We start from the raw sequence: 12,709 nt of genomic DNA, 5'->3' as shown, positions 1-12,709 counted from the left end.
ACTCTTGAAGAGCAACAGCATCGCTGGGACAAAAACAATGCATATAAGCGTAGGCATCAAACACATGAGTCCCCTGATGCAAAAGTCATTAGATTATCACTAGTGATGAGTAGTGTTGAGCGATACCGTCCGATATTTGAAAGTATCGGTATCGGATAGTATCGGCGATACCTGAAAAGTATCGGATATCGCCGATACCGATATCCGATACCAATACAAGTCAATGGGACACCAAGTATCGGAAGGTATCCTGATGGTTCCCAGGGTCTGAAGGAGAGGAAACTCTCCTTCAGGCCCTGGGCTCCATATTAATGTGTAAAATAAAGAATTAAAATAAAAAATATTGATGTATTCACCTCTCCGGCGGCCCCTGGACATCACCGCGGGTAACCGGCAGGCTTCTTTGTTTAAAATGAGCGCGTTTAGGACCTGAGAATGACGTCGCGGCTTCTGATTGGTCGCGTGCCGCTCATGTGACCGCCACGCGACCAATCAGAAGCCGCGACGTCATTCGCAGGTCCTAAATTCCTAGAATGAGGAGTTTAGTGCCTGAGAATGACGTCGCGGCTTGTGATTGGTCGCGTGGCGGTCACATGAGCGGCACGCGACCAATCAGAAGCCGCGACGTCATTCTCAGGTCCTAAACACGCTCATTTTAAACAAAGAAGCCTGCTGGTTACCAGCGGTGATGTCCAGGGGCCGCCGGAGAGGTGAATATATCAATATTTTTTATTTTAATTCTTTATTTTACACATCACTATGGATCCGATACCGATACCCGATACCACAAAAGTATCAGAACTCGGTATCGGAATTCCGATACCGCAAGTAGCGGCCGATACCCGATACTTGCGGTATCGGAATGCTCAACACTAGTGATGAGTGAATATACTCGTTACTAAGTGATGAGCAAATATACTCGTTACTAGTGATGAGCGAATATACTCGTTACTAGTGATGAGCGAATATACTCGTTACTTGAGATTTCTCAAGCATGCTTGGGGGTCCTCTGAGTATTTTTTAGTGCTCGGAGTTTTAGTTTTTAGCGCCACAGCTGAATGATTTACATCTGTTAGCCAGCATAAGTACATGTGGGGATTCCCTAGTAACCAGGCAACCCCCACATGTACTTATGCTGGCTAGTAGTAGTAAATCATTCAGCTGTGGTGATGAAAACTAAATATCTGAGCACTTACAAATACTCGGAGGACACCCGAGCGTGCTCAGGAAATCTCAAGTAACGAGTATATTTGCTCATCACTAATTATCACATGATGCCATTAGGCAACAACAGCGCTGCATGCCTGCCCCCATCGTGACATTACCACCCTCCCGATGCGATAGCATCGGGCCTCCATCTAGTATGTGTATATATATATATATACATATATATATATATATATACACTGCTCAAAAAAATAAAGGGAACACTTAAACAGCAGAATATAACTCCAAGTAAGTCTAACTTCTGTTAAATCAAACTGTCCACTTAGGAAGCAACACTGTTTGGCAATCAATTTCACATGCTGTTGTGCAAATGGAATAGACAACAGATGGAAATTATCGGCAATAATCAAGACACACTCAATAAAGGAGTGGTTCTGCAGGTGGGGACCACAGACCACATCTCAGTACCAATGCTTTCTGGTTGATGTTTTGGTCACTTTTGAATGTTGGTTGTGCTTTCACACTCGTGGTAGCATAAGACGGACTCTACAACCCACACAAGTGGCTCAGGTAGTGCAAAAAAATAAAGGGAACACTTAAAAAACACAATGTAACTTCAAGTCAATCACACTTCTGTGAAATCAATGTGTCCAGTTATGAAGCAACACATTTCTGACCTTTTATTTCTTCCTGTTCTTTTCTAAGAGCCATAACGTTTTTATTTTTGTGTTAACGTTGCCAGATGAAGGTTTGATTTTTTTGCAGGACAAGTTGTAGTACTGAATGACATCATTTACCTTACCATATAATATAAAAAATGTGAAAAAAAATCCAAAGTGGGATAAAATGGTGAAAAAATCTAGTTCTACTCTTTCATTTATGGTGTTTTATGTAAAACTTATTTGTTAACATAATTCTCCAGGTCAGTAGGATTATGATGATATCAAATGTGTAGGCAGGAAAAATGCTGCATAAAATATGACGTATTTTATCCATGGGTGTTTGATGCTTCTTCCCCAGTCATTAGAATGGGTGAAAATTGCTGAAAAAATGCTGACACGGCTTCAATTTTGCAAGCAAAAAAAAGCAATGTGAGCATCAGACGTCAGGAATTTCATTTACTTTGCTGGCACTAGGAAATGCTTAAGCTTTTATAACAAATCTGTTACAAAAACACAGCAAATACATATTAATGTGTGCACATACCCCTTGAGCATACCTGCTTCGGTTTTGACACATAGGACACTTCATGAAAACACTAGTGGTGTTTTTTCTGAAACATCTTCTTTGACCTGTTTTGCACCATTTTTGCAGTGTGTCTCTTTTCAAAGACAGTCGTGACTTCCAACAATTAGCTGCTTCAGGGTCTTCGAAGTTTCAAAAGGTTATAAGAATACAGAGTGAACACATGGACAGCAAGTCGTTTTGGCATTGTTATTCATATGATCATTCTCTATGGTGTTTTTAGCGCTTTTTCAGGTGGGTTCCAGGCAGAATGCCCTGAAAAAGACGTGCGCATTTACCCTAAGAGTATCCTTACTTTAAAAAAAAGCAAGAGAACCGCTGTGATCTACTACCACCATAGATTTTTTGATGCAGTGATAGCCTTTACATTTTCTTCTATATTTCAGGTACAGCTAATCAATGATGCATACAATTTTGTGGTGGATGCAGTATTGGGTGTTGAAGAAGACATTGGAGAATTAAAAGAGCCATGGGCAACAATTTTAGCAACAATGAAGCAGATAAAAATACCAATCATTAGTCTGGACATTCCATCAGGTAAGAAGATGAAATGGTATTTCAATATCTTCTTGGTGCAGTTTCTGAAAAGAAGATGCAAAATGTGCACTGGCAGCACCTCAACCATCACTACTCTCCTCCTAAAGTAACACTAAATCTCCAAATGAATGTTCACTTTAACTCCTTCAAGACCATCCAATGACTTTAAACGTTTCGGCAGTCTGGCTCATACTATGTAGTGACATTCTGAAATGTCACTCACTACATAGTATTGCAGCTACATGTAATCATGCAATTGTGGTAGCAGGGATCAAGCTGTCAGAGACAACCAGAGACCCCATAGAGAAGGCACAGATGGTTTATTACCCTTTATGCCTTCTCAATTACTGAACACAATGTCCTAAAGGGCTCCTTCTCACATGCGAGAAATACTTCCGAGTCTCGCAGGTTAAAACCCTGCTCTGGCGCCGGCACTCCAGAGCGGAGCGTGCGGCCGCCCAGCAATACATGAAGCTACAGGCTCCGCTCTGGCGTGCCGATGCCAGTGCAGGGTTTTAACCTGCGAGACTCGGACGTATTTCTTGTAAGTGAGCAGGAGCCCAAAGAAGAAGCTACATTTTTCTTGTAATTGGAGCTAATATAGGAGCCCCAGCTACAAGTGAAAGAAGATGACTATAATAATAATTCCATATTTAAGTGCCCCCAAAGGTTTTGTATGACCTTATGGGGGACACAATGTGTAAAATAAATTAAAAATAAATTAAAAATAACAGGTAAAAAATAATTAAATTAAAAAAAAATATTAGAAAATGCCACTGTTGATCCAAATTGCTGTTACTAGTCCCGCTCTGTAAGAAAACAAATCCAACATAAAAAAATTGTTACAGCAATATATTTTTTAATGCATTTTTGTAATTCTCTGATCATAAATTTTTATTTCTTTTTATTGTAGATTGTAAGCTTTTACGGACAGGGTCATCATTTTTTTGCTTTAATTATTGTATTTCTTTCAGTGTTGTTACTTATGACTGTGTATGAACTGTTGTGTTGTAAAGCGCAGCGGAATATGTTAGCGCTATATAAAGATTATTATTATTATTATTATTAAATGTGAAAACAGGCACTTAATTTCCTTTATTTTTCCACCAATATTGCCCAATAACAGCAAAATAAAATAAAAAGATGACAGTTACATAAAAATGAAGCCACATGTACCACAAAAAATACACAAAAAGTACTTAAATATCCAAATTCATTTTTTTTACAGCTCTTTAAATCGCATGTTTGGAGAAACCCAAAAAAGTGTCTAGTCAAGAATGGGGTAAATTGCATGGTTTTGAAGTGAAAAAACAATAAAGTGTTTTTTAATTTGCTGCATTTTCTGCATGATCTTATGACAGCCAAGACAGCTAAACTCATCATTTACGATTTTTCTAAGGGCTCATTCTCACATGCGAGAAACTCTGACGAGTCTTGCACATCAATACCCGGCACTGCACCCTGCACGCTGGAGCAGAGCGTGCAGCTGCATGTATTGCTATGCGGTCGCACGCTCCAATCCGAGTGCCGGGTGCAGTGCCCGGTATTGACGTTTGAGACTCGTCCGACTTTCTCACATGTGAGAATGAGCCCTTAGTCAGATTTCTTTTTTGTTGTCTCATGGTATTCGCTGACATATTTTAGTCAAATAAATTAAAATGGTGCATGTGGTTCATGAATTTGGTGGAAATAATTATGCACTTTTTTTTCTTTAGCCGTATTTGTGATTTTATAGCACAAAATAATCATAAACATTCTTTAAAATGTTGCATGTTTGTCTTCCTCCGCACCAAAATAAAAACATCTTGCTGTGATGAAAGTCTGCAGTTACTCTATTGCACTGCAGGCTTCCGAATCCTGGCAGCTTGCGATTTGCATACTTGTGGACTAGACGTGTGTGTCCTCTCTCAGGCCGGTTTCATACGTCAGTGGCTCCGGTACGTGAGGTGACAGTTTCCTCACGTTCCGGAGCCACTGACACACGTACACACATTAAAATCAATGCATCTTTGCAGATTCCAGTGTTCGTGGGAGCGCACGTATTACACGGACCCATTAAAGTCAATGGGTCCGTGTAAAACACGTACCGCACACGGACGTTGTCCGTGTGTAGTCCGTGTGCCGTGCAGGAGACAGCGCTCCAGTAAGCGCTGTCCCCCCCACATGGTGCTGAAGCCGCGATTCATATCTTCTGTGCAGCAGCGTTTGCTGTAAAGAAGATATGAATAATCCATTTTTTTAGTGGTTTTTCATGTTGAAAATAAAGCTCCATGTCCCTACCCCCTGTGCGCCCCCCCGCTGTTCTGAAAATACTCACCTAGCTCCCTCGTTGGCTGTCGCTGCTTCCTGTTCTGGCCACATCTTCTCCTGTATGCGGTCACGTGGGGACGCTCATTTACAGTAATGAATATGCGGCTCCACCCCTATGGGAGGTGGAGCCGCATATTCATTGACTGTAATCGGCGGCCCCTCGTGACCGCATACAGGAGAAGATGCTGCCAGAACAGGAAGCAGCGACAGCCACCGAGGGAGCTGGGTGAGTATTTTCAGAACAGCGGGGGGAAGGGGGGCGCACAGGGGGGGGACATGGAGCTTTATTTTCAACATGAAAAACCACTAAAAAAATGGATTATTCACATCTTCTTTACAGCAAACGCTGCTGCACAGAAGATATGAATCGCGGCTTCAGCACGATGCAGGGGACAGCGCTAAACTTTAGCGCTGTCTCCTGCACGGTGCGTGTGGTACCCAGTGGGCACACGGGCGGCACACGTGTGCCACACTGATGTACCACAGAAACGCACCGGCACATGGACACAGATAATTCCGGTACCAATTTTTCCGGTACCGGAATTATCTGGACGTGTGAGACTGGCCTCACTAAGCGTACACTGAAAGAGAACGAGCACATCTAGCGCACATATCACTGCATGTATGCAAATTGCATAATTAGGTCACATGACTGCCCACCACACACTGTCAGGATTCAGGAGTTTGCAGTCACATAGAGTGTATGAAGACCTTCATCCCAAGACTGGACAACCCCTTTAGGAATTGCTGCAATTCTGCATACAAACGAAGACCCCTCCCACTCTTGAATTAGTACATGTGTGTCCTGGAAAAACCCTTTTAGTAGAGGTGCCATTGATACCAATAAGATGCCATACCAAGGAAAAAAAGCAAATCTGCTAGTGTCAGGAAAGTTTAGTTCTGAAAGTCATTAGTCGATAGCAGATAACCCAGAATTAGTACATATAGATAATTTAGATTTTCAAGACAACCCAGGGATTTATCAAGGCAGAATTTAAGGAAAAGTAGTAGTTGCTACTAGGGTTGAGCGAAACGGGTCGTTCATTTTCAAAAGTCGCCGACTTTTGGCAAAGTCGGGTTTCATGAAACCCGATCCGACCCCTGTGCGGGGTCGGCCATGCGGTACGCGACTTTCGCGCCAAAGTCGCGTTTCAATGACGCGAAAAGCGCCATTTCTCAGCCAATGAAGGTAAACGCAGAGTGTGGGCAGCGTGATGACATAGGTCCTGGTCCCCACCATCTTAGAGAAGGGCATTGCAGTGATTGGCTTGCTGTCTGCGGCGTCACAGGGGCTATAAAGGGGAGTTCCCGCCGACCGCCATGTTACTGCTGCTGATCTGAGCTTAGGGAGAGGTTGCTGCCGCTTCGTCAGAAGCAGGGATAGCGTTAGGCAGGGTCCATTAACCACCAAACCGCTTGTGCTGTAGCGATTTCCACTGCCCAACACCACCTTCAGTGTGCAGGGACAGTGGAAGCTACATTTTTTTTTTTTTTCCCCCTCAGCGCTGTAGCTCATTGGGCTGCCCTAGAAGGCTCCCTGATAGCTGCATTGCTGTGTGTACGCCGCTGTGCAAACCAACTGCTTTTTTCAAAGCACAAATCCTCTTGTTCCTTCCTTTCTGCAGAGCTATCTTTTTGGTTTGTACACACTTTTTATTTAATTTGTGCATCAGTCCACTCCTTATTGCTGCCTGCCATACCTGGCTGAGATTACTGCAGGGAGATAGTAATTGAAGGACACTCCCTGTTTTTTTTTTTTTTTTGTGGGAGATTAAGATTGACATTTCTGCTAGAGTGCCATCCCTGTCTGTGTCATCTCTCACTCAGTGGGCCATAGAAAGCCTATTTATTTTTTTGCTTGATTTGGGTTATAAAATCTACCTGAAAAAATCACTACATCAATCAGTGGGAGAAAAATATTGGCCTCAGGGCTTGTGTGCCACTCTTGACTCCTGTGTGCATCATCACTCACTCAGTGGGCCATAGAAAGCCTATTTATTTTTTTGCTTGATTTTGGTTCTAAAATCTACCTGAAAAAATCACTACATCAATCAGTGGGAGAAAAATATTGGCCTCAGGGCTTGTGTGCCACTCCTGACTCCTGTGTGCATCATCACTCACTCAGTGGGCCATAGAAAGCCCATTTTTTTTTTTTTTTTGCTTTATTTGGGTTCTAAATTCTACCTGAAAAAATCACTACATCAATCAGTGGGAGAAAAATATTGGCCTCAGGGCTTGTGTGCCACTCTTGACTCCTGTGTGCATCATCACTCACTCAGTGGGCCATAGAAAGCCTATTTATTTTTTTGCTTGATTTTGGTTCTAAAATCTACCTGAAAAAATCACTACATCAATCAGTGGGAGAAAAATATTGGCCTCAGGGCTTGTGTGCCACTCCTGACTCCTGTGTGCATCATCACTCACTCAGTGGGCCATAGAAAGCCCATTTTTTTTTTTTTTTTGCTTTATTTGGGTTCTAAATTCTACCTGAAAAAATCAATAAATCAATCAGTGGGAGATTAATATTGGCCTTTGGGCTTGTGTGCCAGTCCTAAGCGTGCCATCTCTCTCTCTCAGATAGTGGGCCATAGAAAGCCTATTTATTTATTTATTTTTTTATTGGGTTTATAAATTTTCCCTGGAAAAAAAAAAAAAAGTGGGAGATTAATATTGGCCTCTGGGCTTGTGTGCCAGTCCTGAGCGTGCCATCTCTCTCACAAATAGTGGGCCATGGAAAGCCTATTTATTTATTTTTTTTTGGTTTTATAAATTCTCCCTTAAAAAAAAAAGGGAGATTAATATTGGCTTTTGGGCTTGTGTGCCAGTCCTAAGCATGCCATCTCTCTCTGTCTCTCAGATAGTGGGCCATAGAAAGCCTATTTATTATTTTTTTTATTGGGTTTATAAATTTTCCCTGGAACAAAAAAAAAAAAGTGGGAGATAAATATTGGCCTCTGGGCTTGTGTGCCACTCCTGACTCCTGTGTGCGTCATCTCTCACTCAGTGGGCCATAGAAAGCCTTTTTTTGTTTTATTTGTTTTCTAAATTCTCCCTGAAAAAAATCATTTTATTTTCTTTGGTTTCTAAATTCTTCCTGAAAAAATAATTTTATTCTTTTTTTTTTTTTTTCCTAAAGTCTCCCTGAAAAAACAAAACAAAAAAAAAAACAAATCAGTGGGAGATTAATATTGCCCTTTCTGCTTGTGTGCCAGTCTTGACTCCTGGGTGTGCCATCTCTCTCTCTCTCTCCAATTGTGAGCCATAGAAAGCCTATTATTTTTTTAGCTTGATTTGGGTTCCAAAATCTACCTGAAAAAATCACTACATCAATTAGTGGGAGATAAATATTGGCCTCTGGGCTTGTGTGCCACTCCTGACTCCTGTGTGCGTCATCTCTCACTCAGTGGGCCATAGAAAGCCTTTTTTTGTTTTATTTGTTTTCTAAATTCTCCCTGAAAAAATCATTTTATTTTATTTGGTTTCTAAATTCTTCCTGAAAAAATCATTTTATTCTATTTTTTTTTCCTAAAGTCTCCCTGAAAAAAAAAAACAAAAAAACAAATCAGTGGGAGATTAATATTGCCCTTTCTGCTTGTGTGCCAGTCTTGACTCCTGGGTGTGCCATCTCTCTCTCTCTCTCCAATTGTGGGCCATAGAAAGCCTATTATTTTTTTAGCTTGATTTGGGTTCCAAAATCTACCTGAAAAAATCACTACATCAATCAGTGGGAGATAAATATTGGCCTCTGGGCTTGTGTGCCACTCCTGACTCCTGTGTGCGTCATCTCTCACTCAGTGGGCCATAGAAAGCCTTTTTTTGTTTTATTTGTTTTCTAAATTCTCCCTGAAAAAATCATTTTATTTTATTTGGTTTCTAAATTCTTCCTGAAAAAATCATTTTATTCTATTTTTTTTTTCCTAAAGTCTCCCTGAAAAAAAACAACAAAAAAACAAATCAGTGGGAGATTAATATTGCCCTTTCTGCTTGTGTGCCAGTCTTGACTCCTGGGTGTGCCATCTCTCTCTCTCTCTCCAATTGTGGGCCATAGAAAGCCTATTATTTTTTTTAGCTTGATTTGGGTTCCAAAATCTACCTGAAAAAATCACTACATCAATCAGTGGGAGATAAATATTGGCCTCTGGGCTTGTGTGCCACTCCTGACTCCTGTGTGCGTCATCTCTCACTCAGTGGGCCATAGAAAGCCTTTTTTTGTTTTATTTGTTTTCTAAATTCTCCCTGAAAAAATCATTTTATTTTCTTTGGTTTCTAAATTCTTCCTGAAAAAATCATTTTATTCTATTTTTTTTTTCCTAAAGTCTCCCTGAAAAAAAAAACAAAAAAAACAAATCAGTGGGAGATTAATATTGCCCTTTCTGCTTGTGTGCCAGTCTTGACTCCTGGGTGTGCCATCTCTCTCTCTCTCTCCAATTGTGGGCCATAGAAAGCCTATTATTTTTTTAGCTTGATTTGGGTTCCAAAATCTACCTGAAAAAATCACTACATCAATCAGTGGGAGATAAATATTGGCCTCTGGGCTTGTGTGCCACTCCTGACTCCTGTGTGCGTCATCTCTCACTCAGTGGGCCATAGAAAGCCTTTTTTTGTTTTATTTGTTTTCTAAATTCTCCCTGAAAAAATCATTTTATTTTATTTGGTTTCTAAATTCTTCCTGAAAAAATCATTTTATTCTATTTTTTTTTTCCTAAAGTCTCCCTTAAAAAAAAAAAAAAATCAAATCAGTGGGAGATTAATATTTACATTTGTGCTTCAGTGACAGTCCTGCGTGTGTGGCATCTCTCTCATTTGTTGCCACCAACAACAGAGTGTGTAACATTGTGCCTGATTTTCGTTGTGGTCTCACTCGCCTGTAAAGGGGTAGCTAAATCATACTGAAGTTATAGCTCACCGTGTAATTTGTGTGACAGCAACAAATACCGTTAGTTTGTTTACGTTTTTAAAACAATGAGGAAGTATGGTGGAAGAGGTCGTGGCCGGGGGCGTTCATTGTCAGCTGGTAATGAGGGTAGTGGTAGTGGTGGAGCATCAGCTGGTCGTGGGAAAAAAAATATTGCACCTAAGTCTGGAGCTGTGGAGCCAGGTTCGTCGTCTGGCTACACAAGGCCTCGAACGCTCCCTTTTCTGGGAGTAGGAAAACCGCTTTTAAAGCCGGAGCAGCAAGAGCAAGTTTTGGCTTATCTTGCTGACTCAGCCTCTAGCTCTTTTGCCTCCTCTCGTGAAACTGGTAAATGTCAAAGCAGCGCGTCGTTAGTGGATGTTCACGGTCAGGGACAAGTCGCTTCCTTGTCCTCTTCAGCAAAAACAACAACAGAGAAGAATGCAGCAGGCGACACAACGGGTTACTCCATGGAGCTCTTTACACATACCGTCCCTGGCTTAGAAAGTGAAGCAGTTAACAGTCCATGCCCATTACAAGTTGAATCTGACATGGAGTGCACTGATGCACAGCCACAGCCAGACTACTATGCTGGTCCTTTGACTCAGACCACAACATTGCCCTCGCAGGGTGCTGATCAAGAATCAGACCCTGATGAGACTATGTTGCCCCATCACGAACGCTATACCACCGACCGACACGGTGACACAGACGAAGTTGCACACGAGCTACAAGAAGAGGTAATAGATGACCCAGTTCTTGACCCCGATTGGCAGCCATTGGGGGAACAGGGTGCAGGCGGCAGCAGTTCTGAAGCGGAGGAGGAGGGGCCGCAGCAGGCATCAACATCGCAACAGGTTCCATCTGCCGGGCCCGTATCTTGCCCAAAACGCGTGGCAAAGCCAAAACCTGTTGGAGGACAGCGTGGCCATCCGGTTAAAGCTCAGTCTGCAATGCCTGAAAAGGTATCCGATGCTAGAAAGAGTGCAGTCTGGCATTTTTTTAAACAACATCCAATTGATCAGCGCAAAGTCATCTGTCAAAAATGTTCAACTACCTTAAGCAGAGGACAGAATCTGAAAAGTCTCAATACAAGTTGCATGCATAGACATTTAACCACCATGCATTTGCAAGCCTGGACTAACTACCAAACGTACCTTAAGGTTGTAGCACCCTCGGCCAATGAAGCTAGTCAGCAACGCAACATCCCTTCCGGCAGTGTAGGGCCACCATTTTCCGCACCACCTGCAGTATCTGTGCAGGTTTCTTTGCCAGGCCAAAGCAGTCAGGGTCAGGGAATCACCAGTTTCGTAGTAGGAAACACTGCATCTAGGGCACCGGTGGCAACAATACCATCTCCCACCGTCTCTCAGTCTGCCATGTCCACCGGCACCCCCGCTAGTTCCACGATCTCCAGCTCTCCAGTCCAGCTCACCCTACATGAGACTATGGTTAGAAAAAGGAAGTACTTAGCCTCGCATCCGCGTACACAGGGTTTGAACGCACACATAGCTAGACTAATCTCGTTAGAGATGATGCCCTACCGGTTAGTTGAAAGCGAAGCTTTCAAAGCCCTGATGGACTACGCTGTACCACGCTACGAGCTACCCAGTCGACACTTTTTTTCCAGAAAAGCCATCCCAGCCCTCCACCAGCATGTTAAAGAGCGCATCGTCCATGCACTCAGGCAATCTGTGAGCACAAAGGTGCACCTGACAACAGATGCATGGACCAGTAGGCATGGCCAGGGACGTTACGTGTCCATCACGGCACACTGGGTAAATGTGGTGGATGCAGGGTCCACAGGGGACAGCAAGTTTGGGACAGTTCTGCCTAGCCCACGGTCTAGGAAACAATTGGCTGTAGCCGTTCGCACCCCCTCCTCCTCCTCTTCGTCCTCCTGCAGAAGCGAGAGCTCGTCCACAGACCGCAGTCGCACAACCACTCCATCCGCAGCTGCCACTGTTGCACACCAGGTCTCCCATTATGGGGCAGCTACTGGCAAACGTCAGCAGGCTGTATTGGCTATGAAGTGTTTGGGCGACAACAGACACACCGCGGAAGTTCTGTCCGAGTTCTTGCAGAAAGAAACGCAGTCGTGGCTGGGCACTGTAGATCTTGAGGCAGGCAAGGTAGTGAGTGATAACAGAAGGAATTTCATGGCTGCCATCTCCCTTTCCCAACTGAAACACATTCCTTGCCTGGCTCACACCTTAAACCTGGTGGTGCAGTGCTTCCTGAAAAGTTATCCGGGGTTATCCGACCTGCTCCTCAAAGTGCGTGGACTTTGCTCACATATCCGCCGTTCGCCCGTACACTCCAGCCGTATGCAGACCTATCAGCGTTCTTTGAACCTTCCCCAGCATCGCCTAATCATAGACGTTGCAACAAGGTGGAACTCAGCACTGCACATGCTTCAGAGACTGTGTGAACAGAGGCGGGCTGTTATGTTTTTGTGGGAGGATACACATACACGGGCAGGCAGTAGGATGGCAGATATGGAGTTGTCAGGTGTGCAGTGGTCGAAGATTCAAGACATGTGTCAAGTCCTTCAGT

The 12,709-nt window shown here is 43.1% G+C and overlaps 1 protein-coding gene across 1 annotated transcript in view; it reads left to right on the top strand.

Annotated features, from left to right (window-relative positions):
• YJEFN3 (YjeF N-terminal domain containing 3) overlaps positions 1–12,709 on the top strand; it is a 528,136-nt gene that overhangs the window by 441,711 nt on the left and 73,716 nt on the right. The window contains exon 5 of the mRNA XM_069767691.1: positions 2,799–2,949. Within this exon, the coding sequence (XP_069623792.1) occupies positions 2,799–2,949 (151 nt within the window). The remainder of the gene's footprint in view (positions 1–2,798; positions 2,950–12,709) is intronic.

Source organism: Ranitomeya imitator, chromosome 1, assembly GCF_032444005.1.
Source record: "Ranitomeya imitator isolate aRanImi1 chromosome 1, aRanImi1.pri, whole genome shotgun sequence".
NCBI classification, from domain to species: Eukaryota; Metazoa; Chordata; class Amphibia; order Anura; family Dendrobatidae; genus Ranitomeya; species Ranitomeya imitator.
This window is presented reverse-complemented; position numbering and strand designations above follow the sequence as displayed.